Source organism: Falco cherrug, chromosome 16 (assembly GCF_023634085.1).
Source record: "Falco cherrug isolate bFalChe1 chromosome 16, bFalChe1.pri, whole genome shotgun sequence".
In the NCBI taxonomy this organism is placed as follows: domain Eukaryota; kingdom Metazoa; phylum Chordata; class Aves; order Falconiformes; family Falconidae; genus Falco; species Falco cherrug.
In genome coordinates, this window is record NC_073712.1 from 2,814,824 (window position 1) to 2,837,608 (window position 22,785).

The 22,785-nt window shown below is 59.3% G+C and overlaps 2 protein-coding genes across 2 annotated transcripts; both read left to right on the plus strand.

The window, feature by feature from the left end:
• Positions 1-3,332: 3,332 nt before the first annotated feature.
• Positions 3,333-5,098, plus strand: PHLDA3 (pleckstrin homology like domain family A member 3). Its single transcript, XM_055728277.1, has 2 exons — positions 3,333-3,968; positions 4,373-5,098. Exons 1-2 carry the CDS (start codon positions 3,617-3,619, stop codon positions 4,492-4,494), a joined length of 474 nt encoding a protein of 157 aa, XP_055584252.1. The 5' UTR covers positions 3,333-3,616; the 3' UTR covers positions 4,495-5,098.
• An 8,127-nt stretch (positions 5,099-13,225) lies between these two features.
• TNNI1 (troponin I1, slow skeletal type) lies at positions 13,226-22,599 on the plus strand. The gene is made up of 8 exons (XM_005447224.4): positions 13,226-13,298; positions 15,464-15,498; positions 16,341-16,382; positions 17,022-17,153; positions 17,241-17,330; positions 17,805-17,981; positions 19,326-19,436; positions 19,793-22,599. The coding sequence occupies exons 4-7, from the start codon at positions 17,028-17,030 to the stop codon at positions 19,431-19,433; spliced, it is 501 nt and encodes a 166-aa protein (XP_005447281.3). The 5' UTR covers positions 13,226-13,298; positions 15,464-15,498; positions 16,341-16,382; positions 17,022-17,027; the 3' UTR covers positions 19,434-19,436; positions 19,793-22,599.
• The last annotated feature ends 186 nt before the right edge of the window (positions 22,600-22,785 follow it).

Consider the following 22,785-nt stretch of genomic DNA (forward strand, 5'->3'; position numbering starts at 1 on the left):
GGATTGTGCCCAAGTAACACTGTTGAGTCAGAAAAGCTAGAACAAGTCTGTCTTTGGTCTTTTCTTCCCATATTTGCAGAGGTCATGTCAGAGAGAGGGGAGGTACTGACACTGCAAGTGGGATGGACCCCATAGAGGTCCTGGTAAAAGCCAGGAGAAAATGCTGGATTTGGGCTTCACAGGGTCGTGGAAGGACAGACCCCGCAGACGTCTCAAGTCCAGCCTCTGCTTAAGGCAGGGCTAGCTCCGAAGGTCAGGTGGGTCGGAGCCTCTGGTGTCCAGCCAGATTTGGAAACCCTCCAAGGATGGAGGTCCCACCACTACAGGTCTTGTCACAGCGCTGCACCAATCACTCCAAGAAGGTTTTTGTCCTTCTGTGCATCAGGGTTTCCCTGGTAGCACCTGTGTTTGTTGTCTTTGTCCTTTTGCCATGCAGTGCTGCATCTCCCTCCTCCACAACCCTTCTCTAGGTAATGGAAAACCAAAGCTCGGTCTCCCTGAGTCCAGTGCTCTCCAGGCTGGTGGGTCCTTCTGGAGCTTTCAGCCCCACAGGTCCCAGGTGACAGCATGGGCAGCATCCTGGGACAGGGACCTTGCCCTGAGGGTTTGCAGCTGCTGCTGCACGCCTGCTGGAGTTGCACTGCTCGCCTGAGAATGGCTTAGGGAGCGACGGAGACCAACAGCCACAGCGTCAGCGGAGGCTGGCGGTGGGGGGAGACCGGGACAGGCATCACTGGGGCTGCATATCCAGACGCTGGGCATGAGGTGGGCTGGAGGAGGCAGTGGGACAAGGCTCAGGAAAAGCAGGGGGGAGTTAGGGATGCTTTAGGGGCATCCCCTGCCCAAACTGCAGCGAGACAGCTGCGACCATCTGCTATGCTCTGCTGGCTCCTGCTCCCCGTGCACGGCCCCGCGCCGGCCAGTGGACTGCCGGACACCTGCACCAGGCGCAGAGCAGCACTGCACCCTGCAGCACCCATCCCTGCCTGCTGCCAGCGTGGGGGGCTGCCAGCCCTTGCAAAAGGGGCTGTGGGACCCAAACCTACCTCCAAAGAGAGGAACCGGCCAGTCGGCTCATGGCTGAGCACCCTGCAGGCTGGTGGTGATGGTGCCACACTAAGGGGTCGGACTGGAGCCCACTGAGCCCCACAGCCAGTGGTGCTGGGGAACCTCGCGACAGGGGCTGCCACTGCCATGACCCCAGCCCGGCCATCAGCGCTTTGTGGGAATGTCACCCCATCGGCTGCCGAGCCAGCCCCAGGCAGGACTGTCCCCAGCTGGGCCCGGCAGCCCCTGCTGCGCCCCCAGCAGGGCTCTGTGGGGCAGGGGGGTGTCGGGCAGCCCTCAGAGCAAAGCCCTGTGCTGCTGCAGCCCACCATGGGAGCCCTGCGGCGTGTGCCGGAGGGCAGGAGCTGCGGCAGTGGCCTCCCGGGCACCCGGCAGGTTTGGGGTCTGGGAACGGAACCCGGGGAGAAAGGAGCAGAGACTTGGTCAAAGCTCCTTTCCATCCACAGCTACGGGAAAATGGCCTTCTCTTGGTGGCCGGAGTCCGGAAAGGCAGCGGGCAGCGCGGCTGGGGCCTTGCGGGGGGGTGTGGGGGGGGTGGCTTTGGCAGCCCTTGGCACTCCCCAGGGTGGCGAGGAATGAGATCGGGTTGGCTGGTGACCCAAAAGTGCCCACGGACATCCCAGCGCGCCATCGCAGCGATGGGAGCAACAGTCCCCAAACCACTCACCCCCAGATTTCCAGGGCTCAGCACCCCTGGAGCTGAGCATTTGCCCTGTGTGGGAAAACACCCTTGGAGGCTCCTTTGTGGGGGGAACCCACACATCTGCGCTGCTCCTTCCGAAAGTGCTGGGGTGCTCGGGGTGACCTCCGGGGCTGCTCTGCCCCCCCCAGCTGTGCCTGGCCCTGCGCTGCCTTTGCCTGCGGGGGTGGCGAGGGGAGCCAGGGCCACCAGCCCCCCAAGCCGGGTGTCCTGGGACGGCTGGGATCGCGGCCAGCGTGGCGAGGGTGCCCCGGGGAGCACGAACCAGTTCCTGGCTCCAGCAGCTGCTGCCCCGCCCTCTTAATGAGGGATAATTAGGTGCATCTCATCAGCGCTGCAGACTTGCCCCCTGGCCATGCTGGCTGCAAGCGATGCCCCCGGCAGGACGAAGGGGCTGGGGGGGCGCTGGGGCAGGAGGGGCTGCAGGTGTGGGGCACCGGCGGGGTTGGGGTCTGCAGGGGCACGAGCAGGGTGCTTTGGAGGTGGGTGCCACGGGCCAGCCTGTGGGCTGCCAGCCCCAGACAGTGACCCCGGCACGTCCCGGGGGGGCTTTGTGCTCCTTCCAGCCCTCAGCTGGGCGTAGGGACCTGTCCCCTCAGCATCCCCAGGGGCACATCCAGCAGGCCCGGACCACCACCTGCTTTGGCAGCCCACAGGCAGCACGAAGGCCCCAGAAGTCCCAGCTGGCAGCACGGCATGGCATGGCACGGCACGGCGTGGTGAGCCCCTCCGCGCCAGGCGCTGGCACAGGAACAGAGGAGGCTGTGGTGGCCGGGAACGAGACGGGCTGGAAAGGAGACGGGTGTTCTGCTGCAGGGGAGGGTGGGCTCAGGCAGGACCGGGCTGTGCGGTGCTGCCCCAGCCCTGCTCCAGGGGTGCATCCCCCCCATGCACAAGTCACACGAGGTTGGGGGATGCTGGTCCTCACTGTGGGGTGGGCTGGGGGCTTCAAATCCCTGTCCCGGGGGATACAGGGGGTGGGAGCTCTGAGCGCTGGGCCAGCACCCTTGGGTGCAGGGCTGGGTGGGGGGCGGGTGTCAAGAGCTGTCCCCACTGCAGTGCAGCCCTGCGCAGCCATCTTGGTGTGGTGCCACCAGGCTTCTCCCCCCTGCCAGGTCCCCACCCGGGGGTCCCCGCAGCCCCTGCCTGGCTGGTGCTGTGCCCACAGCCCCCTGCCCTTGCTGGCACTGCACCCCATAACCCTCCACCCTGGGTGGCACTGCACCCCATGACCCTGTGCCCTGGGTCACGCTGCACCCCACAGCCCTGTGCCAGCCGGCACTGCACCCCCTGGCAGCTGGCACTGCACCCGGCTGCTGTGCAGGAGGCTCCAAGCCCTGCCCTGGCACCGCCGCCGTGCAGACCCCTGCCCGCAGCCCGCCTGTTCCCATGAAGGCCCCAGGGCAGCGCCTGCCCCCGGGCACCCCTAAAGTGCCTGGCGGATGAAACAAGGCTGCACCGGGCCTGGCCGGGCTTCGCCTGGGCGTGAAGGGTGCTGCACGGCAGGAGGGGCCAGGCGAGGCGGGGAGGAATGCGAGTGGGAGAGCGGCCGGGCATGTAGCGACAGCTCCTGGGGCGCGCGGTGCCGGGGATCCCACACGCTGCGCAGGGCAGGCGGCAGAGCCCCGGCACAGGGCTGGTGGCCGGCATGGGGCACCCCGTCGCTCGCACCCTCTGAGAGCCAGGGAGCGGAGGGCAGTGAGTCCCCCAGGGGCAGCACGGCTGCCGCGGGGGTCCTGGCCCCAGGGAGCTTGGCTCTGACGTGGAGGGGCTGAAAATCCCCCGGTGGGTGATGCCCGGCTGCGCCGACGTGAGGTGCTGAGGATCCTGGGGGGCTGGGGAGCCGCTATGACCCCCGAGAAGGTGCTGAGAGAGGGGGTGCTGGAGAAGCGGAGTGGGGGGCTGCTGCAGCTCTGGAAGAAGAAGCGGTGCCTGCTGACAGAGAAGGGGCTGCAGCTCTTTGAGCCCAAGGGCTCACGGCGCAAGGAGCTGAGCTTCGCCCACATGAAGGCGGTGGAGTGCGTGGAGTGGAAGGAGCGGCACATCTACTTCACGGTGGTGATGGATGACAGCCACGAGATTGACTTCCGCTGCGCCCAGGAGGACCCGGGCTGGAATGCCGAGATCACCATGGGCCTCGTCCGCTTCAAGAACCAGCAGGCGATCCAGGTCGTCCGCGCCAGGCACAGCTGCCGAGCAGGTATGGGAACCCCCGCCATGCCGCGGGCCAGGGTGCAGGACCCACTGGAGGATGAGGTCCCCAGCCACTGGGTCCCATCTCTGGGTGGTCTGGCTTCCCCATGGGAACCACAGAGGGGGTGCCATGGACGGGGTTGGGTCTGCAGGGTGGTGGTGGTCCCGTATCCCCCTGCACTGGCTGGACTCTGTCCTTTGCTTCACCTCCTGGAGGTGAGCCCCTGGAGAGGGACCTGCTAACACCCCTCCTCCGGGGTGGCCCCGAGGGATATGGGGCTGTTTGTCACCTTCAACATGGGATGGCGGTGAGGACCGCGGCTGGCTGTGCTCCCCAGATCCCCTTGGGGGTGGATCCTGCCCCATGACCCCGCGCTGGCCAGGAGGGTAACAGGCACCTTCTCTCCACAGTGGTGCAGTTTGACGCAGCCCCGGTGGGACAGCCCGCGGATGTGCAGCACCCGAAGAGCAGAATGGAGATGGCCCTCGGCTCGGTGGGCGCCGGGGAGAACGGCATCCCTGCGGGCAAGTGAGGCCACCGCTGTCTGCGGCGCAGGGACAGGGACAGTGGCCCCAGGGAGGCCAGTGCGGGCGCTGGCTCCCCCCATCCTGGGGCAGGACAGAGGCACCGCAGGCACCGGGCTGGCACAACCGCGGCATCAGGCCACATCCCCTTGGCGTGACGGGGCAAAGGACACAGTCAAGGCCACCACCTGGGGCTCCGGACATGGCGGGAGGTGACACCCCTGCCTAGGGGCCCACCATCTTTCAGCTGACGTGGCCAGGACCTTGGTGCGTTGGTGGGGACCCCTGGGCCTCTCCTGCAGGACGGGATGGGATGGATGGGGCTGAGCCTGAAGGAAGCAGTGCGACCGTGAGCTCTGCCCGAATGCCAGTGACACTGGGACAGGTGGACATGGCTGGGGACATGGCTCCCCCCGAGCCTCCACATTGGGAAGGGGCTGGAGAGCTGCTGCTGCAGCAGGGACCCCTCCAGGCACCGTACCTGGACGGTGTGGTGACATGCCCGTGCTGCTGGACACTGTCCTGCCCTGGGCTGTCCTTGGGCTAATGGGGGACACTGGGGACGGCAATGGGGACCCTGACTCCCTGTACAAAAGTGTCCCCAAACAGGACCTTCTGCTGGTTACCGTGGTGTTGATTTGATTTGTAGGACACTGCAGCGTATGGGAGAGCACAAATCCTGCACAGAGCCTTGCTGGTCCTTGGCATCCCCCTAAATCTGACAGCATCCCACAGCCAGGCTCCACAGCCCCCCGCTGCCACCCTGAGCCTCTCCGGTCACCCACGCCGCTGCACCCGTGTCCCCAGGGATTCCCACGGTGGTTTGTGGGCAGGCGACCCGGAGCAGCAGTGCCAGGCTCGGCAGGCAGGGAAGGGATGGGGCTGCCCCAACAGGCAGCGCAGACACCAGCGCCTGGAGCCACCGTGCTCCGCAAGCCGGAGCCTGAGCCCCAGCCCCGCGGCCCTCCGGGTGCTCCTCCCGGCTCCTCCCGGAGATCGCCCGGCTGCGTGGGAATCGGGGAGCGCAGCTCCCCACAGCCCACCGGGTCCCATCCCTGGGCCAGGGCAGCTCCGGTGTGGCTTCGGGGGGCAACGGGGGCATGGCTGGAGCCCACCCGCTGTGCAGGGCCAGGCTGGTGCTGGCTCTTTCCCAGCAGCCTGGGAACAGGCGTTTTGGTGGTTTTCCACCCCAGGAAGCCTGCTTGGCCATTCCCAGTCCTCGGAGCCTCCTTTGCTGAGAACACCCCCGCTTGTGAGCAGAGACAAGGTGGGGGGCCACAGATGGAGCTGGATCCAAACCCCACACAGATGGAGCTCGGAACCATGCCTGCATGTGGCAGGGATGGAGGGACCAGGACACAGTGGCTTTGGGGGTGGCGTGACCTGGTCCACTGCCCACAGGGAGGTGGGCCAGCCCCCAGACCACGTCCTCGCACACATTTTGGAAGGGAATGGGGTTGTCAGTGGTCGGGCGGCAGTGCTGGTGCTCACAGCATTTCTGTGGCAGGGATCTCCACCCTGGGCTTTCTTGTAAATCCCCAGCTCCCAGAGTCAGGGGATTCGGGGAGGCTCATTGAAGGTCCTGGAAGCATTCTGGGCTTGTGCTGTGGCAGGGCAGCACCCAGGGGTGGGAGGCACCCAGTGCAAGGGGTTTTCCAAAGTATTCTAAATTTTGAGCCAGTTTTGGGCAGCCCAACTCCTCATTTTCAGCTTTTCTGCTCTCTCACTCACTGTAAATAGGTATTTTCTGTTTTCTGAGTGCTAGCAAGGAACTGGGGAAGAAAATGGTCAAGATGGGTGTGTGCCAGTGCCAGCCCTGGCTGTGGACATGCCCACCATGGACGAAGCAGCAGAGAGGCTAACCGCGAGCTGGGGAGAAATTTCAGCAGTTGATAGAGGGAAAAGGACCAAAGGAGCAAGGCAAGTCGCTGTGTCCGTGTTTCAGGTCTGGGCAGGGGGAAAGCCAAGATTTTCTGTCCCCGTCCTGAGCTCCTCATCACTCCACAGACTGACAGGCAGCCCAAGCCCCTGCATCAGAGTGTGTCCCCCCAGGTTTGGGAGTTTCTTCTGTGCAGACCCCCAAATGTGCCAGACTTGCAGCCTGATCCAGGGAGCAGGGGCTGAGTGGTGAACACCGAGCCAGCGGTGGGTGGGTGGGCGGGCGGCAGGGCGGGCGGCAGGGTGTCTTCACTCGCTGCCTGTGAAGGCTGAATTTTTCATGCAGAGGAAAAGGTCATGGCAGAGACTGGAGAGTAAATAAACAGCCAAGAGACTTGTCCAGGCAGCAGAGCAGGGATGGGGCCAGCACATCCCCCATCACTGGTACTGTGGTGCTGGCCCACACGGGGCTTGGCGTTGATGGGGGAGGTTGGGTGAACGGGGTGATTTTACCCAAGGGAAAGTCTCCTGCAGGCAGGGGCTTGGGGAGCAGCTGAGCGTGCAGGGGAGCACACGGGTAGGGGGAGAAGGGCCCTGGGAGCATTGCAGGGGGTCTGGCAGGGCTCGGTCAGGGATGCAGGGCAGCTCACAGAGCGTTCCAGCCAGCCCGAAGAGCAGGGAGAGGACCACGGGGAGCATTTCTGATGTCCCTGGAGGTGGGGAAACTGAGGCACGGCAGGGGGCTGGTAGGCATGTGGCCTTGCAGCCCCCCAGCATGCAGGCTCCCACTGCGAGGAGAGGCTGGCCCCTGGGGACCCCTGTGCCAAGGACACCGAGCTCTGGGGCTGAGCGCAGAGCCCCAGAACAGAGCGAGGTGCCCCGGAGCTGCCTGAGTTCAAAGGCAGGAGCCTGAAAATCCGGCTGTGCTGCTCCCAGCCCCCAGGTGCCCCCACTCCATCGACCCTCCCCGCGCTGCTTGGAGGATGCTCCTCTGCACAGGCTGCCCTGTGCCTCCACCCCTGGGGCCAGGGGCTCTGCCAGCACCCATGGCTGCTGGCCCTGGCACCCTTCGTGCAGCACCGGGGGGGTGAGCTTGGGTGCAGGGGAGGTGGCAGGGAGAGCTTCAGGGTGCTTTTTTCCACCTGACAAAATCCCAGCCCCCAGCCCTGGCTCTGGGGTCAGTTTGGGGCTGGCTGGACACCCCAAAGGCAGGGGGGTCATGCTGCTGGAAGAGGGGGTGTTGCAGCAGGATGGTGCCAATGCTTTTTGTCCAGTGAGACCGTGGGTGCCTCCTCCACCATCGCATGCCCTGCGGAGGGGCTGGCAGTGCCTCGCCTCTGCAACCATCCGTGTAGTTTGTGGGTGGGTTTTCCTCAGATAAAAATGAAAAGAAAAAAACAAATCACAGTTGTAGCAAGCAGTACTTTTTTTAAGCTTTGAGTCAAGTGTCTGGCTTCCTTCAGATGCTCCTAAAATTATTTCATTGTTGATCATCCTTAATTATAAGACCTAAATCACTGGATTTCCTTTTGGAACCCAGCACCTGCCCCAGGCAGTGCCAGCCTGGAGAGCTGCCCAGTGCCCTGCTGTGTGGCACAGCCACGCTGTGGGGGAGGGAGCAGGCGGCTGGGACACCCACACCACCGCCGTGGGTTTGGGCATCACCAGCAACGTCCTCTTGCGTTTGAGTGGAGGACAAAATGTTGCCCTCAGTACCGTGGAGCTTGGGGTGCTGAGGGGGGGCCAGGCAGGGATTGCAGGGGGTGCACGTGTGTCGGTGCCTCACCCCCGGTGTCCCATGTTGTGTCCCAGGGAGGCGGAGGCGGAGATGAATGGTTGTGAGCAGCACCAACTGGTGGAGCTGGGGTGGGGGGAGCTGGTGGGTGGGAAGGGGCTCACCACCCCACCTGGCATCACGCGGGGAAGCAGGATCAGCAGGCAGGCGGTGCTGGAGCTGCAGAGGGCAGTACGGGGCCAAGTACATGCCAGTGCCCTCTGTCACCCTCTGTCCCCAAGCAGGAGTCACCAGGCGGTCCTGGTGATGGGGCTGGCTCAGCCCAGCCCTGCAGAAATGGGGATGCTGAGATGCTTCGGGTGTTTCGGAGACAGGTGGGAGGGCCTGGAAATACCCTGAAAATGTCTAAAAAGTGTGTCAGGGTCCCTGCCTGGGCCTGAAATTTTGGATTATTTGGAATGATCTTTTTTTCCCCTGTGAAATATTTTGCCTTAGGCTGAAAAGCAGGCAGCTTTTTAGGATCTTCAGCCTGACATCGCTCTTGAACTGTGTCAGCCTCTTAGCACGGGCAGAGCAGCTAATATCCTTCCCCTGTTTCTAAGAGTCGACAGGATCGGCACTGGGAAGGTTTCATGTGTTGCTTGGCAAAACCACGGGAAGCTCAAAGTGTTCAGTGGGTGGCTCAGCTCCATTTTAATAACATCTTTCCACTGTCCCAAAGTAGGTAATTCCTCCTTATTTAATAAAGACTTTGCTGTGTGCCAGTGGCACGAGGCAGGGAGCATGTGCTGTTCGTGAAGAACTGTTGGCTTTGAGACCCCTCCTCAGCTCTGGCACCTTCTGCAAGCATTTCAAGTCTCCCCGAAGCATTCAAGTTGAGAACAACAACTTGTCCCACAGCATTTCTAGAAATGGAAAGCTATTTCTCTCATTTTGTGAAAATTGTCCTGATTTTGGATCCTGTCCCACAGCTGCTTCTGCACGGATTTACTGCCTGCAGCCAGGCAAAGTGGGAAGAGCGAGTCTCGTGCCCATGGATGAAGAGGCTGAACACAGGCACCGTCCCCAGCTGCACCGTGCGCGGGATGGGGTCCAGCCAGCCAGGGAGGGGTCCACAGGGCAGGTGGCCATGGCTGGAGAAGACAGGGCTCTGCAGCTGCAGGAGCTGTGCTTGCCCTGGGAGCCCAGGACCTGGAGCAGCAGATCCCGAATGGATGAGCCTCTCCCCATCAGGCAGTGGGAAATGTGAGTGTCCCAGTGGGGCTGATGCAATGGGGTGAAGATCAGTGGGGCAGAGACTGAGCTGGGAGAGGTGTCTCAGCCCCGTGGGGCATGTTTGGGGTCTGGCCTGGGGTCTCACTGTTTCCCAGGTGACGCTGTGGTGATCATCCGAATTCTGGTCCACTTCCCTCCTGCACTGCTGGCCGCAGCTCCAAAGCCTCAGGGCATCACCCGCCTTGGGTAGGACCCACAGAGGCAGCAGGCTGAGGGGAAAAAAAACCCAAACCAAACAAACAGGGCTACAAACAGCACAGACCCTTGGAGAGCGTCCCCAGGAGGCTGTCACCGTCTGCTGTCACAAATCCACAGAGCAGCTGGGACTAGCTGGATTCCTTCTGGCAGCTCATGAGTGGAGGGAGCTGCTGGATGATCTGCAGGAGAAACACCCGGGCAGGGAGCACTTGTCAGGTCAGTCACATGGACCCTCACGACTTCATTGCAACATGACGCTGTGGTCCTGCAGCCCTGCGGTCACCATGCTTGTAAGAGGTGACCTCAATGTCACCGTGTCTCTGAGCTGTTCCACAGAGGAAAAACCTCCCACTCCATGGTGAGTTGGTGGGGCATCCTCTGTCCCAGCCTGGTGAGAAACATGAGGCAGCTGGTGGGCTACTGCTGTCTGCCCTGGCATGTGGGGCTGGCTCTGAGCACAGCAGCTAAGGGGTGGGATGGACGTGGTTGGAGGGTGAGGTCCCAAGGACAACAGAGGCTCAGCTGTTGTTTCTAAGTCTGTCCTGGATGCCCTGGGAAGCCCATTGTCATTGTGAATGCCATCAGGGTTGATGAAATGAGGATGGTGCCTGGAGGAGGGCAAGGACAGGATGGGTGCAATGGCTCCAGGGCCGTGAGGAGGGAAAGGGATCCCTCCAGCAGTGCTGTGAGTCTGCTGCTTCAGGGAAACAGCCTTCACGTGGGGCAACTGATGCCAAAACGGCACAGAGTAACTGCTCAGAGATGAATTTTGTCTTTAAGCAGCAAAGGTATTTATTTTGTGCAGCGTTGGGGAGCTAGCAGGTTTGCATTGGACAAACTAGCTCCAAAGTTTTCAGTGAAAAGTCAGGTATTTTATACAGTTTTCGTGAGAGGTTACAACATCTTTACATACATATTCAGTAGATTTTGACACCTATATTCATTCCATGCACAACAGTCGGATCTAGGTGGAGTAGACCTTTCAATTTTCTTTGTTCAATGATTTCCTGACTTGATGGTCTCATCTCCTTCAGGTCTTTTCTAATTATTCAGAGTACATTCCTTTCTCAACACAAACAGAGCATCACCCAGAGCATTGTACCAAACTCATCCTGACTAATCTTTTTTTTTTTTTTTTAAGACCTTGTTCTATTTCACAACCAAACCACTCACAGGGGTCAGATACCTTGGAATTTGGAGGCCCAACAGCTTAAGGAGCCAGGGAGCACTGCAGCCCCAGTGCAGTTCCCCTGAAGCCAGCAGGCCGCCATGGTAGCCCCTGCCACGCTTGTGGGGCTGATGCCCAACGGTAAGGAAGTGCCAACAACCTCCAGGGACTCTGGGGAGAGAGAGGAACCGCCCGTGTCCATCTGAACACATGCAAGCTTGTGTAAGAGACCGAACACAGGTGACCTGAAGGACCACTGGGATGTTTAGGGACAAGTGGGCTGTCCCTGGGGACTCGATCCTGGGTGGGTATGGCCTCCCCATACAGATCTCTGGAAACTGTCTGTTGGATCCATCCCCTCGGCAGCAGCTCGTGGGGAACCTTCACTTGAATCAGTGGCTCCCAGGAGTGGGCGGGGATATTATTTTGCTTTGAGTTTGGCCTCAGAACTGGTCTGCCCCATAGATTTCCAGCCTGTCTCCTTCCTACCCTCCAGCAGCTCAGAGGGCTGCCCAAAACCCACAACCCACAACCTCAGGTGGTACCTAATCAAACAGCCCCTCACCTTAAGGCAGCTCATTGTGGTTTGCGAGACAGGGGAAAGGACCCAAAATGTCCTTATTGTGCCAGCTGGAGAGAAGGGATGGGGAGATCCTGGGCTCCATCCAGTCCCTCCTGCTGAATGCAGTGCTGAAGCCCCGAATCAAGGGGTCCCACTACCCCACCCCTCCCCTGCCTTTTCCTCCTCCTCACTCCAGGTCCCAGCAGGGGATGAAACCAGAGACTGGAGCAAATGGCATCCAAAGCAGCCCCTGACCCCGGGCAGCGGGAGCTGGTTGGGTGCCGGGGCACAGCTCTGGGGAATGCAGCGCCTTTGTCACGGGCTAATTTTGGCTCCTCTGTGCTCGGAAAACAATCCCAAGGCAGCCGGGAGGAAAGATGCTGGAGGCACGGCCCCACTGGGGCTTTTGCCTTATAAAGGTCTAAAGGGGCTGGTATAAATCCTCCTCCTCGGCGGCTGGGAGCAGACCCACGCACTGGTGCTTGGAGCTGGGGAAGGGGAAGGGTCCTTGGAGGGGCCCCCGCGGAGGGTGGGCATGGTGGGGTTTCTCTTGTGCTTGCTGGGACTTGACTAGTGCTGGTCAAACAAAGAGGGGACTGCCATTGCCACTGTCACCGACACCGACCTCGAACCAGCTTGAGGGCTACTGGACCCCCCCAGGGCACAGCTCCCCCCTTGGTGTCCAGGCAGGGGGGAAGGAGCCGGGAAGGCGGCCATGCACCCCCTGCCCTGCAGGACAGGGGGGCTGTCTGCTCCCATCACGGGAGCTGCCCCGCGCATGCAGCTGTGCGTCCCTCCACGACCATAATAGCCTCAGGATTAAAATACCGGGCATTGTCCCTGCTGGGCTGCACGCTGGGAATTGTTTGCTCCTAAACTTGCCCCCAAAAATATCCCAGGGAACAGGTGTCGCCTGCCCCTGCGGTCCCCTGCCATGCAAAGGCTCTCTCTGCAGGGACACTGGGCGAGGGGCTTTGCGGGGTACAGGGGGGTAAGACAGCAGCTTTTTTGCTGCTTTTTAGGAATTTCATAGCGGAAACATCAGGACTTGTGAGGGGCTGAAAGCTGCTCGAGCATCCCAGCCTGCTGCACTGTGCCGAGCAAGTCTGGGTGGTTCTGCTCCCCAAAGCAGGGACTGCCCCATCCTTGGTCCCAGCCATAACCCCCCCTTTGCTGCTTTACCCCACCACCCCTCAGCAACATGCCCTGTCCTGGCCAGGGGGGGATTTGCCCTCCTGCTCTGGCAGCTCTGGTGGCTTCAGGGTGGCGCCTCAGCCAGTGCTCCTGGGGGGACATCACTCTGGGCTTGCGGCGTTGCAGAGCGCGTGTGCTCCAACGTGCACGGGGGTCAGCACTGCACCAGCTCCCCGGGCGGCTCCCCCCCCCCTCCCCTTCGGAGGCTTCCTGAAAGAAAAAAAGAATAAAGAAAAAAAATCAGGAGATTTTCTGCAAAGAAAAAGCACTGCCATGTTTCAGATCGTGGTTTCTGCCTTCTTGCAGACTCCGGGCTTTTCCAGCATCTCTGATGCTGTTACATCCGAGAGGAGCGAGGCAGACGCGCCAGGAAGGATGTGCCCCGTCTGCAGGAGCATTGCTGCTGCACCGCGGCAGCCTGACCCAGCACGCCTGTGTGCTCACACGCGTGTGAGTAAGGCGTCGGGCAGCGAGGCTGGCCAGGCGGGGGTGATTCATGTGCAAACAGCCCAGGAATTCACCAAATTGCGTGGGGGTCACGGGGGCACTAAAGCACGGGTGCAAAGACGTGCAAGGGCGATGCGTGGCTGTTGCCCCATGTTCGAGACGGTGCCCCAGGTGTGTGCAGCACATCACGGGGCACCGGGGCTCACAGCAAGCGTGTGCACACAAGAGGGGATTTGTGCTATTTTTACTGACCACTTGCAGGCAGGCTGCAGTTTAATACTCCCCCTTCGCCGCCGGCCCCGGCAGTGCGCGGCTCTCCAGAGGCCAGGCATCACCTCCCCTGCACAGCCCCCAGGTAAGGCGCTGCCCCAGGCATCCCCCCACCCGTGACTCCCGGGGTGTGCTGGGGGACATGGGTGCCACCATGGGACCACCGGGACTTGCACGTGGCGGCGTGGCAGAGGAGCCCCTGACACATAACTTTGGATTTCTCCCCCTGTCTGAAGCTGCTCAGACATATTCTCTGCTCTCAGAGGGAGGCTTGGGGAGACCGCAGTGGGGAGAAATACCGTTAAAATACCCAGCCGGGCTTTCGAGATTTGCTTGTTTTTTCTGAAAACTGGCAAAACCAGGACTGTTTTGGGCAGCATTGCCCGTGTGTCCTAGCCTGACTGCTCGCAGTCGCTCGTGTGACCGAGGAGGTGAGGATCAAGGGTGCAAGCAGGATGTATGGCATCATGTTGGCTGGGCACGTTTGTGGTACGTCTCCAGTCCCCTGGGATGGGGGAGGATGTCAGGATTGACCGTGTTTTGATTTATGGGTTATTTCTTTTAAGGATTTCTGTAATCTAGTGGTTTATAAGCTTTGTAAGCTTTTCATGGCTGGGGGCATGCAAACAGTGCAGAATTATCTTGTCCAGATCCTCCAGTGCCCATCAGAGAGCGAAGTCTCTTGTGGATGCTCCAGATCCAGCTGGAGCCCAAAAATCCGGGCAGGAGATTGCTGGGGATGCCTTGCTGGGACAGCTGAGTCCCAGCTGTCCTCCAGGAAGCCAGTTTAGAGCTATTTGGCCCTAAGAATTGACTGACCTTGGTAGAGGTCATCAGCCTGAGGTGCAGTGTGGGTCCCACCTTCTAGGGACGCCAGGCTTTGCTGCAACAGGGAGTGTTGGAGACCGAGGGGCTTTGCCCAGCCCTTGCTCACCTCCAGGGAGCCAAAGGCTTTTCTGCCTCCCCTCAAATAAACTTGGGGGCAGCAGCTGGGACCTGACCTGCTCAGCATATCAGTGTCAGGCAAGAGGAGCTGCCTTCCCTGCACGTCCTCTGGGAACCTCCAGAAAGGCGTGAAACCAGTGGCTCTGGCTGCATCCAACTGATGTGGCCTTGAGGAGGAAAAGATTCCTGTTCCTGGGATTTTTCCTTGTAAATCCAGGGATCTGGCAGGCTCTGAGGGAGGTGATTCCTGCTGGGATTTTATGGCATTTCCCCCAGAAACTCCAAAATAGCAGGGGGCATGGGGATGGGACAGGGACAAGTGGATGGAGCTGGGAGGTGCGCTGAAATTTGCTTGGCACAGGCTCCAGGCATGGCTGGGAGCAGCTGTTTGAAAGCAGAATTGGTCCTTTTTCTTTCCCCCAGCAGGAGGCTTTGGGGTTTAAAACAGTTTCCAAATTCAGGGGGATGCAAAGAGATCAAGGCAAGAAATTCCAGCTTTGTTTTTTCAGTTCTAAGGAAAAGGACTAAACCCACTGCTGGAAAATGCTGTTTGTTTCTGAAATATGGCATCAGCTTGTTACTCCTGGTTGGAAAGAGAAAAAAATATTGATTGGCATTTTCCCACACATTTTTCTATTACTCAGGGTTACACGGTGCTCTGGTTTCTTGGCAAGAGGGGGAAGTGTTAGCGGCAGTGCCGGGGAAGTTAGCAAGGCAGGGCATTTTGAAGCAGCTGCCAGGGCATAGGGTTACCAAGCAAATTTAAAATATGAAACCGTGAGTATTTCACCAGGGACACGGCTGCTGAAGGAATGCACTCAGCCGCTTGGCCGTGGCGTGTTGCCTCTTGCTCCGACACTGCCAAGCTGGCTTTTGGCTCCATCACCTCTGCGGCTGCTCGCGGGCAGCTGTGGGACGGGACTCCCCGAGCCGACGTGGTGTGGGGGTCCCTGAGGAACCCCCTTGCCCCTGAGCCTCCCAGCCACGCTCGCCCCCGTGCCCTGCCCCGAGCTGGGGGCGCTGCAGCCGGTGGGGCGGCAGCTCGGGGTTGGGAAGCCCCCGAGCAGAGGCCGGTCCTGCGGGGCTGGAGGCAGGTTGGAGCCTGCCCGGAATGGGGCTTCGCCTGGGTGATGCCGGCGGGGTGGGGAGGCTGCGAGCTGCTTCCCTGCACCGTCAGCACGGGGCAGCACCAGACCTTGGGAGCATCGGAGCATCCCTTCTGCGCTGTCTGGGTTCGGGAGGATTTGCTCCTTTGTTTCAGCTTCTTCCCCACGCCCCAACCCTTTTTTTTTTTTTTCCCCCCAGGTTAACAGCACGTCGCTGCAATGCCAGAACCGTAAGTAGCTTGAGTTTCCCTTGGATTTCACTAAATCCTTGCCTGGCTGCTGGGCTGCTTGTGCCAGCTGAGTTTGTTGGGTTTTGGAGGGGTTCAGCTGGGATACCAGCCCGTGCTCAAGGCCTCTGTGCCATTCCCCTTGCAAAAACTAGCTTTAAATAAAAGTTGTTAGCTGTTCCGATGTTCCAGTTCAAATCTCGGAGCTTTCCTAGATCCCAAAACAGGGATCTGAGGTAGGCAGCACCACGCTGCTGTGAGGCTCTTCCTAGCCCGTTGTATCAATGTAACAGATTCCCCAGTGTGAACAGAAGGGAGAAACAGCCCTGCAAAGCTCTCATCAAGCACCAACACGGAGCTGCCGCAGCCCTGCAGCCCTGAGCAGGGTCCAAGCATCCTGGCCGTGGGGGGGGTGCCTGTGTGAGGGTGCTGTGGCCCAAGCAAGGGGAGCGATGTGGGGCTGGCACGATGGGCACCGTGGTGGCTCACGTGCCACACCTGAGTGGCATTTTGGCTTTCTGGGAGTGGCCCTGCGCACCCACTGCATTTCCAACGAGTGCTGTGGTCTCAGACCTGGCTCACTCGCAGGTGGCACCTATTAGACGCAGAAATAAGGAGATCAGCTGCAATCACACAAGGTGCTTTTCTTGGCTATCACCTCTTTGTGACTCATGATTTCACTGATGCCCTGTCTCTTCTCTTGTCCCTTATTGCTCCCTCCTGAATGCACGTCTGCCTGCAGGGAGGTAAGTGTCTTTCCTTTCAGGAGCGATCTCGATGCTGCTCTGCATTTGCTGTGTGTTTGTTTTCAAAGGTTTTTTGGTTTTTTTCCCCTCCCCTTTCTCCTAGAGAAAATCCAAGATCACAGCCTCACGCAAACTCCTGTTGAAGGTGAGTCCTGAGGGTTGGAAACTCCCTGGGGTTTGTCTTGCTGGGGAAAAGGAGCCAGGGTTGTAGTGCGTGGTCGGTGGGACAGCGATGAGGAACAGCAGAAGTATGGGCCTTGGGGAGCAGCTCCTGTTGCCACCTCCTGCGTTCTCAAAAATCCTCACTCATGTGGGCTTTGTGGTCCATGCATCAAACAAAACCTCCCCTCACCTCCACTTTGCTGAGGTGGGGAGAGACTTCGACGCCTTCAGCGCTAAAGCCACAGACCTCATGTTTGTGCACCAGCAGCTCTGCAGCACAAGCCTGGGAGCTCCCCAGGGAGCTTGGGAAAATCATTTATTTACTGCCACAGCAGAGCAAACCGATGCAAAGAAAGTGCTGGCATCAGCATCCACAGGGACCACCGCAGCCGTGTGGTACCTCCAGTCACGCTGTTCCCCTGCCTTCAGGGTCACCACACAAAAGGTGTAGGGATTTTTTGATGTGTGTTGCAGGAGCAGGGTGATTTTGGGAGGACAGCTACTGCAGGGAGGGGGTTTGGGAGGCAGACAGGACTGTCCCATCCTACAGATGTGTGAGGAGGCTCGGGGGGACCAGAGGAGCTTGTCTGTTCACGCTTCTGCCATTTACTTGTGCTTGTAGAGTTTGATGCTGGCAAAAGCAAAGGAGGAGTGGGACCAGGAGATCGTGGACAAGCAGTCAGAGAAGGAAAGATACCTGTCTGAGCGGATCACACCGCTGCACACCAGTGGGCTTTCCTTGAGCCAGCTCCAGGTATTTCTCAGGTCTGAGGGTGGAGCGAGCTCCTTGGAAGCATGGAGGGGCGTTGCTCACTGCTCTCCTGCTGTGCTTGGCCCCCAGGACCTGTGCAGGGAGCTGCATGAGAAGGTTGAAATCGTGGATGAGGAGAGATACGACATTGAAGCGAAATGCAACCATAACACTCGGGAGGTAGGAGGCAGGGTGGGCTGCCTGCTCCTCTGCTGACTCCCTCCCAGATGGTAGCTTGGGCCTTGGTGGGGGTCTGTGACAGACTGGGCTGAGCTTGGATGTGGGACATGCACCAGGGTTATCTAAGGGTTGGTATGTGCTCTGCAAGGCGTCCCTCAGCACAAGGTTCGTCCCTGCCTCAGGGAACTCACACTGTCCACTGGGTCTGCAGGGAACCTCCCGGTCACACTTCGTGGGTCTGAGAGCTCCTTCTTGTGGTGCAGCTGCCATCTGAGCAGGCTGGGACAGGGCGATGGCAGCAGCTCTGTGCTCAGGTGGACAGCCTGGTGAAGGTGGTCCTCATGGATGCAGGAGGGGCGCAGATCCCTCTGAGGCTCGGTGTCAGCGGAGACTCCTGCTTCACACAGGAGCTTTTTGTGCAAGGCAGCCATGTGGTGGCCTTCCACTCCTCCTCCTCCTTTCCTCAACCTGCAGATTAAAGATCTGAAAATCAAAGTGCTTGATCTCCGGGGAAAGTTCAAGCGACCCCCGCTGCGGCGAGTCCGCGTCTCTGCCGATGCCATGCTGAGGGCTCTGCTGGGCTCCAAGCACAAGGTGTCCATGGATCTGAGAGCCAACCTGAAGTCTGTCAAGAAGGAGGACACAGAGAAGGTGAGTGATTCTTCTAGAGGCCAGAGATGGAGACATCTCCTAGGGATGCCCTTGCCCTTCTCCAGGGTCCCCCATGAAGCCTGAGTGGGTTGTGCTCAGCCATGGGGCAGTCCTTGTGAGGCACTGCCCATTGCGGGATGTTGTGGGACCACGTGGGAGCAGTTTGACTGGGCCAGGTAACTGGTGGACAATAACAAGTGAGATTTAGAGCTGCGTCCATGGTGCTCTTCCCTCCAAGACCATGTGGGGTCATTCAGCTCAGGCTCCCCTTGTCATGTCCATCAAGCTGCACTTGCAGAGAGTTTGGTCTTTCGTCTTCCAGGGAACCAGAATTGCTCCTATTTGGTGCAATCACACCCAGAAAACACCCAGGAAACTCTCAGACCCAGATTAGATAAGGCAGAGCAAGCCCAGCAAGCACGCTCGGCCTGAGATAAACAGCCCAGTTCACACCAGCTTTGTAGAGAAATGAGAGGGGAAAGTCTCCATAGGAGAGATGGAGAGTGATGCCCAGACCTGCCTGGGGTGTGCAGGCACCCCAATGGCAAGAGTGCGCTGCTTTCCTAGGGGCTCCCCCCAAAGGGGTTTTAGCCTTCGGTCCCAGCTCAGCAGATGGGATGAGAATTTCAATTTTCAATTATTTTTTCTCCCCCCCCACCCCCTGTTGCTAGTATAGCACATTTTCAGTCCTTTGGATGGAAAACTCTGCTTACAGTCCCTAGCGCCAGGTGGTGAATGGATCTGGATTTATTTTAGATGTCGTGAGATGATTTTGGGGCATAGTTTGTAATCTATGAATGTTTGTGGGTTGGCAGAGCAGACACCTGGGCATGCTTGCAGAGCTGCCATCATCTCCCCTTTCTGTTCTGGAAGAGGCTGCCAGGCTCTCACTGTCACACCAGCAATCCCAGTCCACTCCAAAAGCTTGGGGAAGGTGGAGGTGGGTTTTATGTGGGCTGGGAGGTCTCTGCAGAAAGTGTTTTGGCTTACATTTGCCCCCGTGTGCTGGTGTAAATCCACAGTAAGTTCCATGTGCTGGTTTCTTCCTCCTGAAGAAATTTTCTGGGATTTTCTAGTGCAATAATGCAACGTAACCTGGCTTTGTGGGGGTATCCACATGAATCCAGACCTCCCTGTGGAGATCAGACCACTGTTTGCCATTTTCCCAGCCAGCTCCATGGGACGCACGGCAGAGTTGGCCCCGAGGGGGAGGGTGCAGCTGCCCTCCCTGTGCTGCTTGTGTGTGGGGACCAAGGGCTCTGGGCAGTGGGGTGGGACAGCACGGGGCTGCTGACCACCCCGTCACACAGCCATTGTGACCCCCATCCCCGTCCCTCCTGGCAGGAGCGCCCTGTGGAAGTTGGTGACTGGCGCAAGAATGTGGAGGCCATGTCTGGGATGGAGGGGCGAAAGAAGATGTTTGATGCTGCCAAGTCCCCCACGGGCCAGTGAGAGGTAGGGGACGGGTCCTCCTTCCCCTGCAATGCCCCCTGCTCCCTGTAGAATCCCTGGGCTGTGCTTGTGGCTGGGCAGATGCAGAAACCGCCCCCACTTGTTCGAGAAAAAGGCTCCACATGCCCCATCTCACACCCCACACTTGGGATGGGTGCCAGTCCCGCACGGCCCTGCCATGGAGCCGCTGCCGGCGGTTCTCCTCCTCTCCCAGCTTGCCCTTCCTGGTGCTCCGGCGTCTGCTGCCCACGCCACACTCATCCTGCACAGCATGGGCATCGCTGGCACCAGCTCTGGGCTGCTGAAAGCAGCCTGAAAACTCCTCTTCTGCCCACTGCTCTGCTCTTTCCTTCCTGCAGGAGCATCGGGAAGAGGAGCCTCACCACCCCGCTGCCTCCCTTTCCCTCGCTGCCCCTCCGTGCTTTTTTGTGCCCTTAGCCTGAATTCACCACTGAGCTGAAACACACAGACAACTGTCTGGGAAGGAGATCTGAGCTTCCTTCTTTCAGCACTGCCATCAGCCCTGCTCCCGCACGGCCCCGGCACAGCAGCTCCCCGGTATCACCTGCACGGGCCATGCTGTCTCCAAGGGGCCACTGGCCATCCCTCCCCTCCCACCACTGCAGAGAGGCCCTGGAGATGGCTGCTGGTCCTCCCACTCCCCTGACCTCCGGCGGGTGCAGCCTGAGGTGCACCCGTGCGGCTGCACGTGTATTAAAGGACGATCTCCCGGGCAGAGCACTGCGTGGGCTCGTCACTGTGGGAGCACTGGCCAGGGGCAAGTACTGGTCCACAGCCTGGCGGGGAAGATGCCCTGGTCCTTTCCTGTCACCCTGCAATGTCCCTGTGGCAGCACTCAGGCCAGCAGCATGCCCTGGGATCAGATTTGCTTTGGGTTTATCCCTTCCAGCCCCTCAGGCTGCTTTATAGTGCTCCACCAGCTCTGCTGAGACCCCCTGGCCCTGTGCACGTGTCATCCTCCTCCTCTCCCACGCACTGCAGCCCTTGCCAGGCTTCAGGATGCACCAGCCTCCCATGCAGCAAGGCTTGGGTCTCAGTGCAGAGAAGTATCTGCCAGCTCCCTGTACCCCTCCTCCTCCTCCTCTGGCTCTGGAAAAGCCTTTGGAGCTTGCTCAGCCACGCACCGGCTCTCTCACCAGCTGCCCCATCACAGGCACTGGAGCTGTGGGAACTGAGCAGCCTCATGTCAAGGCTTAATTCCAGCAGTGTTTCAGGAGAGCATGGGATGAATCCATCTTTCAGGCCAAACAGCTTGTGCTTCCCCACTAGTTCTATCATTTTCTACATCACAGCCCCCCAGACTGCAGCTGGTTGAGCACAGGCAGCTGGTGATGTGCCAGCTCATCCCCAGAGCAGGGCTGGAGGGGAGACTTGGGGAGAATTCACACCAAATCGGGTCTTCTGCCTGGCTGTGCTGCAGGAGACGCTGAGGCTCAGCCCCCACAGGGTGCTCCTGGTGGCTGTACCAGTTCCTTGTCCATGCTCCCAAGGTATCCAGAGGAATCGCAGCATCCATGGTTTCAAACCTGAGCCACCCCGTGCGCTGTTCGCAGCACACCCCTGTCCCTGTGTAGTGAGCTTGTAAGGGACAGAAAATGCTATAAACCTGGAGCAAAGTGCAGGGGGTTGGGGCAGGTGGTGACCGACTTATTTCTAGTGTGGACATTAGCACTCGGGCTGCCACAACACCCAGCCGCTCTTCACAGAGAATTTGAGACTCTATAAAAATTCTTCTCAAATTTAGGGTTAGGTCAGAGGTGTTGTCAGCTGGAAAATACACATTCTCTCCCTTAGCAAGCACAGATGATCAGTCTTTGTCCTTCCACCTGGTCCTGCATCCCCATCAGCATCCCCTAACTGGGGCCAGGACCGCAGCCAGCATGACTGGAGCAGTTGCACAGCACACAGAGCCTTCTCCACACATTTTTTCCTTTCCAAGCTTAATTCAGCCGAGCAGCCACAGCCCGGCACAGCACCAGGACTCGCTGACCCCTCACCCTCACCCTGCGCACCTTGGGATGGGCTCCCAGCGGGTGCAGACCTGGGAAGCGAACCCCTGTCTTGGCCAACCTGAGCGACTCTGCTGGTGGAGGCGCTGGGGGACCAGGCGTGGCGAGGTCCCAGGGCACTGCCGTGGCCCGCTCTGCCGCACCGCTGGAGCCAAAAGGTTTCAGGTACCCTCCTGCCCTTCCGAGCTCACTGCCCGAGCGGGAGCCATGCCGAGGTGGCGTCCTGGGATCTCGCGGCGGACGCTATCCCCAGAGGGAACTCACACACTCAGCAGCGATCCTGGCAGAGGAAGAAAGATCTGTAGGAGACGTAATAACTGTTACCTGACCAACTGGTATAGCTGGAAAATGCAAGAGAGGTTTCATGGAAACAAAGCCTTCTTCAGACCTGGAACAGCAGAAAATGGCAAGCCGAGTCTAGGCTGAGAACAAACACTCTGAGCTTAGTGCAATTATGCTAATTAAGTATTACAAAAAAAAAAAAAAAAAGGTGGCGTTATTATGGGCCAGGGAGGGATGGTAGTGAGATGTAAGGCAATATGGGTGATGGGTGCTGCGGGACCAGGCTCTGGTGGATGCTCGGCAGCCAGCCTGTGCCTGTACCCAGCTCATCGCCAGATCCTGCGCACCAAGACGCCTGGCACTGCTGCAGAGCAAAGCCCCAGGGCTCACCACTGCGTCTGCAGGCACAGTGAGAGCCAGCCGGGGTGTACCCACCTCTTCCCAGGGAGAGAAGCTGATGCTGGAGAAGTTGCCAATGAAATTGTATTTATTTCCAGAAGAACTGCATGAGGCAGTCCTGTCTCCCTGAACTGAGCAGAGGCCCGGTCCCACCACCCTCCAGGTTGTCCCAAGAGCCCCCAAAGCAAAGCAAAGCAAAGCAAAACAAAACACTGGAAGCTTGAAATTGCAGAAGCTGCAAATTAAATTGAACTGTAGGAAAAATATTAATCAACCCAGTGATTTTCTACTGGAAAGGTTTTTCTAGCAAAACTGCAGTGAGGGAGATGCAAAAGGCTTGGCCTGACATGGCCTTTCAAAAATATCCCTCCTAGCTGGCTTTAAAATGGTCCCTACCTTTCCTAGGATGCTCTGTGACCTCCTCGCTCAGCACCCATGCCTAGAGACATTTGAACTGTGCCCAGATGTTTCCCTGAGTGTATTTGCAGCTCAGCTGGACCTGCCAAAGGGGAAGAGTCAACAGTGATGGGCAGCCCTGGCGTGGGAAGAGGTAAAGTGGCCCCTGCAGACACTGCAGCACCCTGCCCTGCGCAGTGGTTAAGGCCAGGCTGCAGCCCTTGGTTGTAGAGGTTAAACATTAC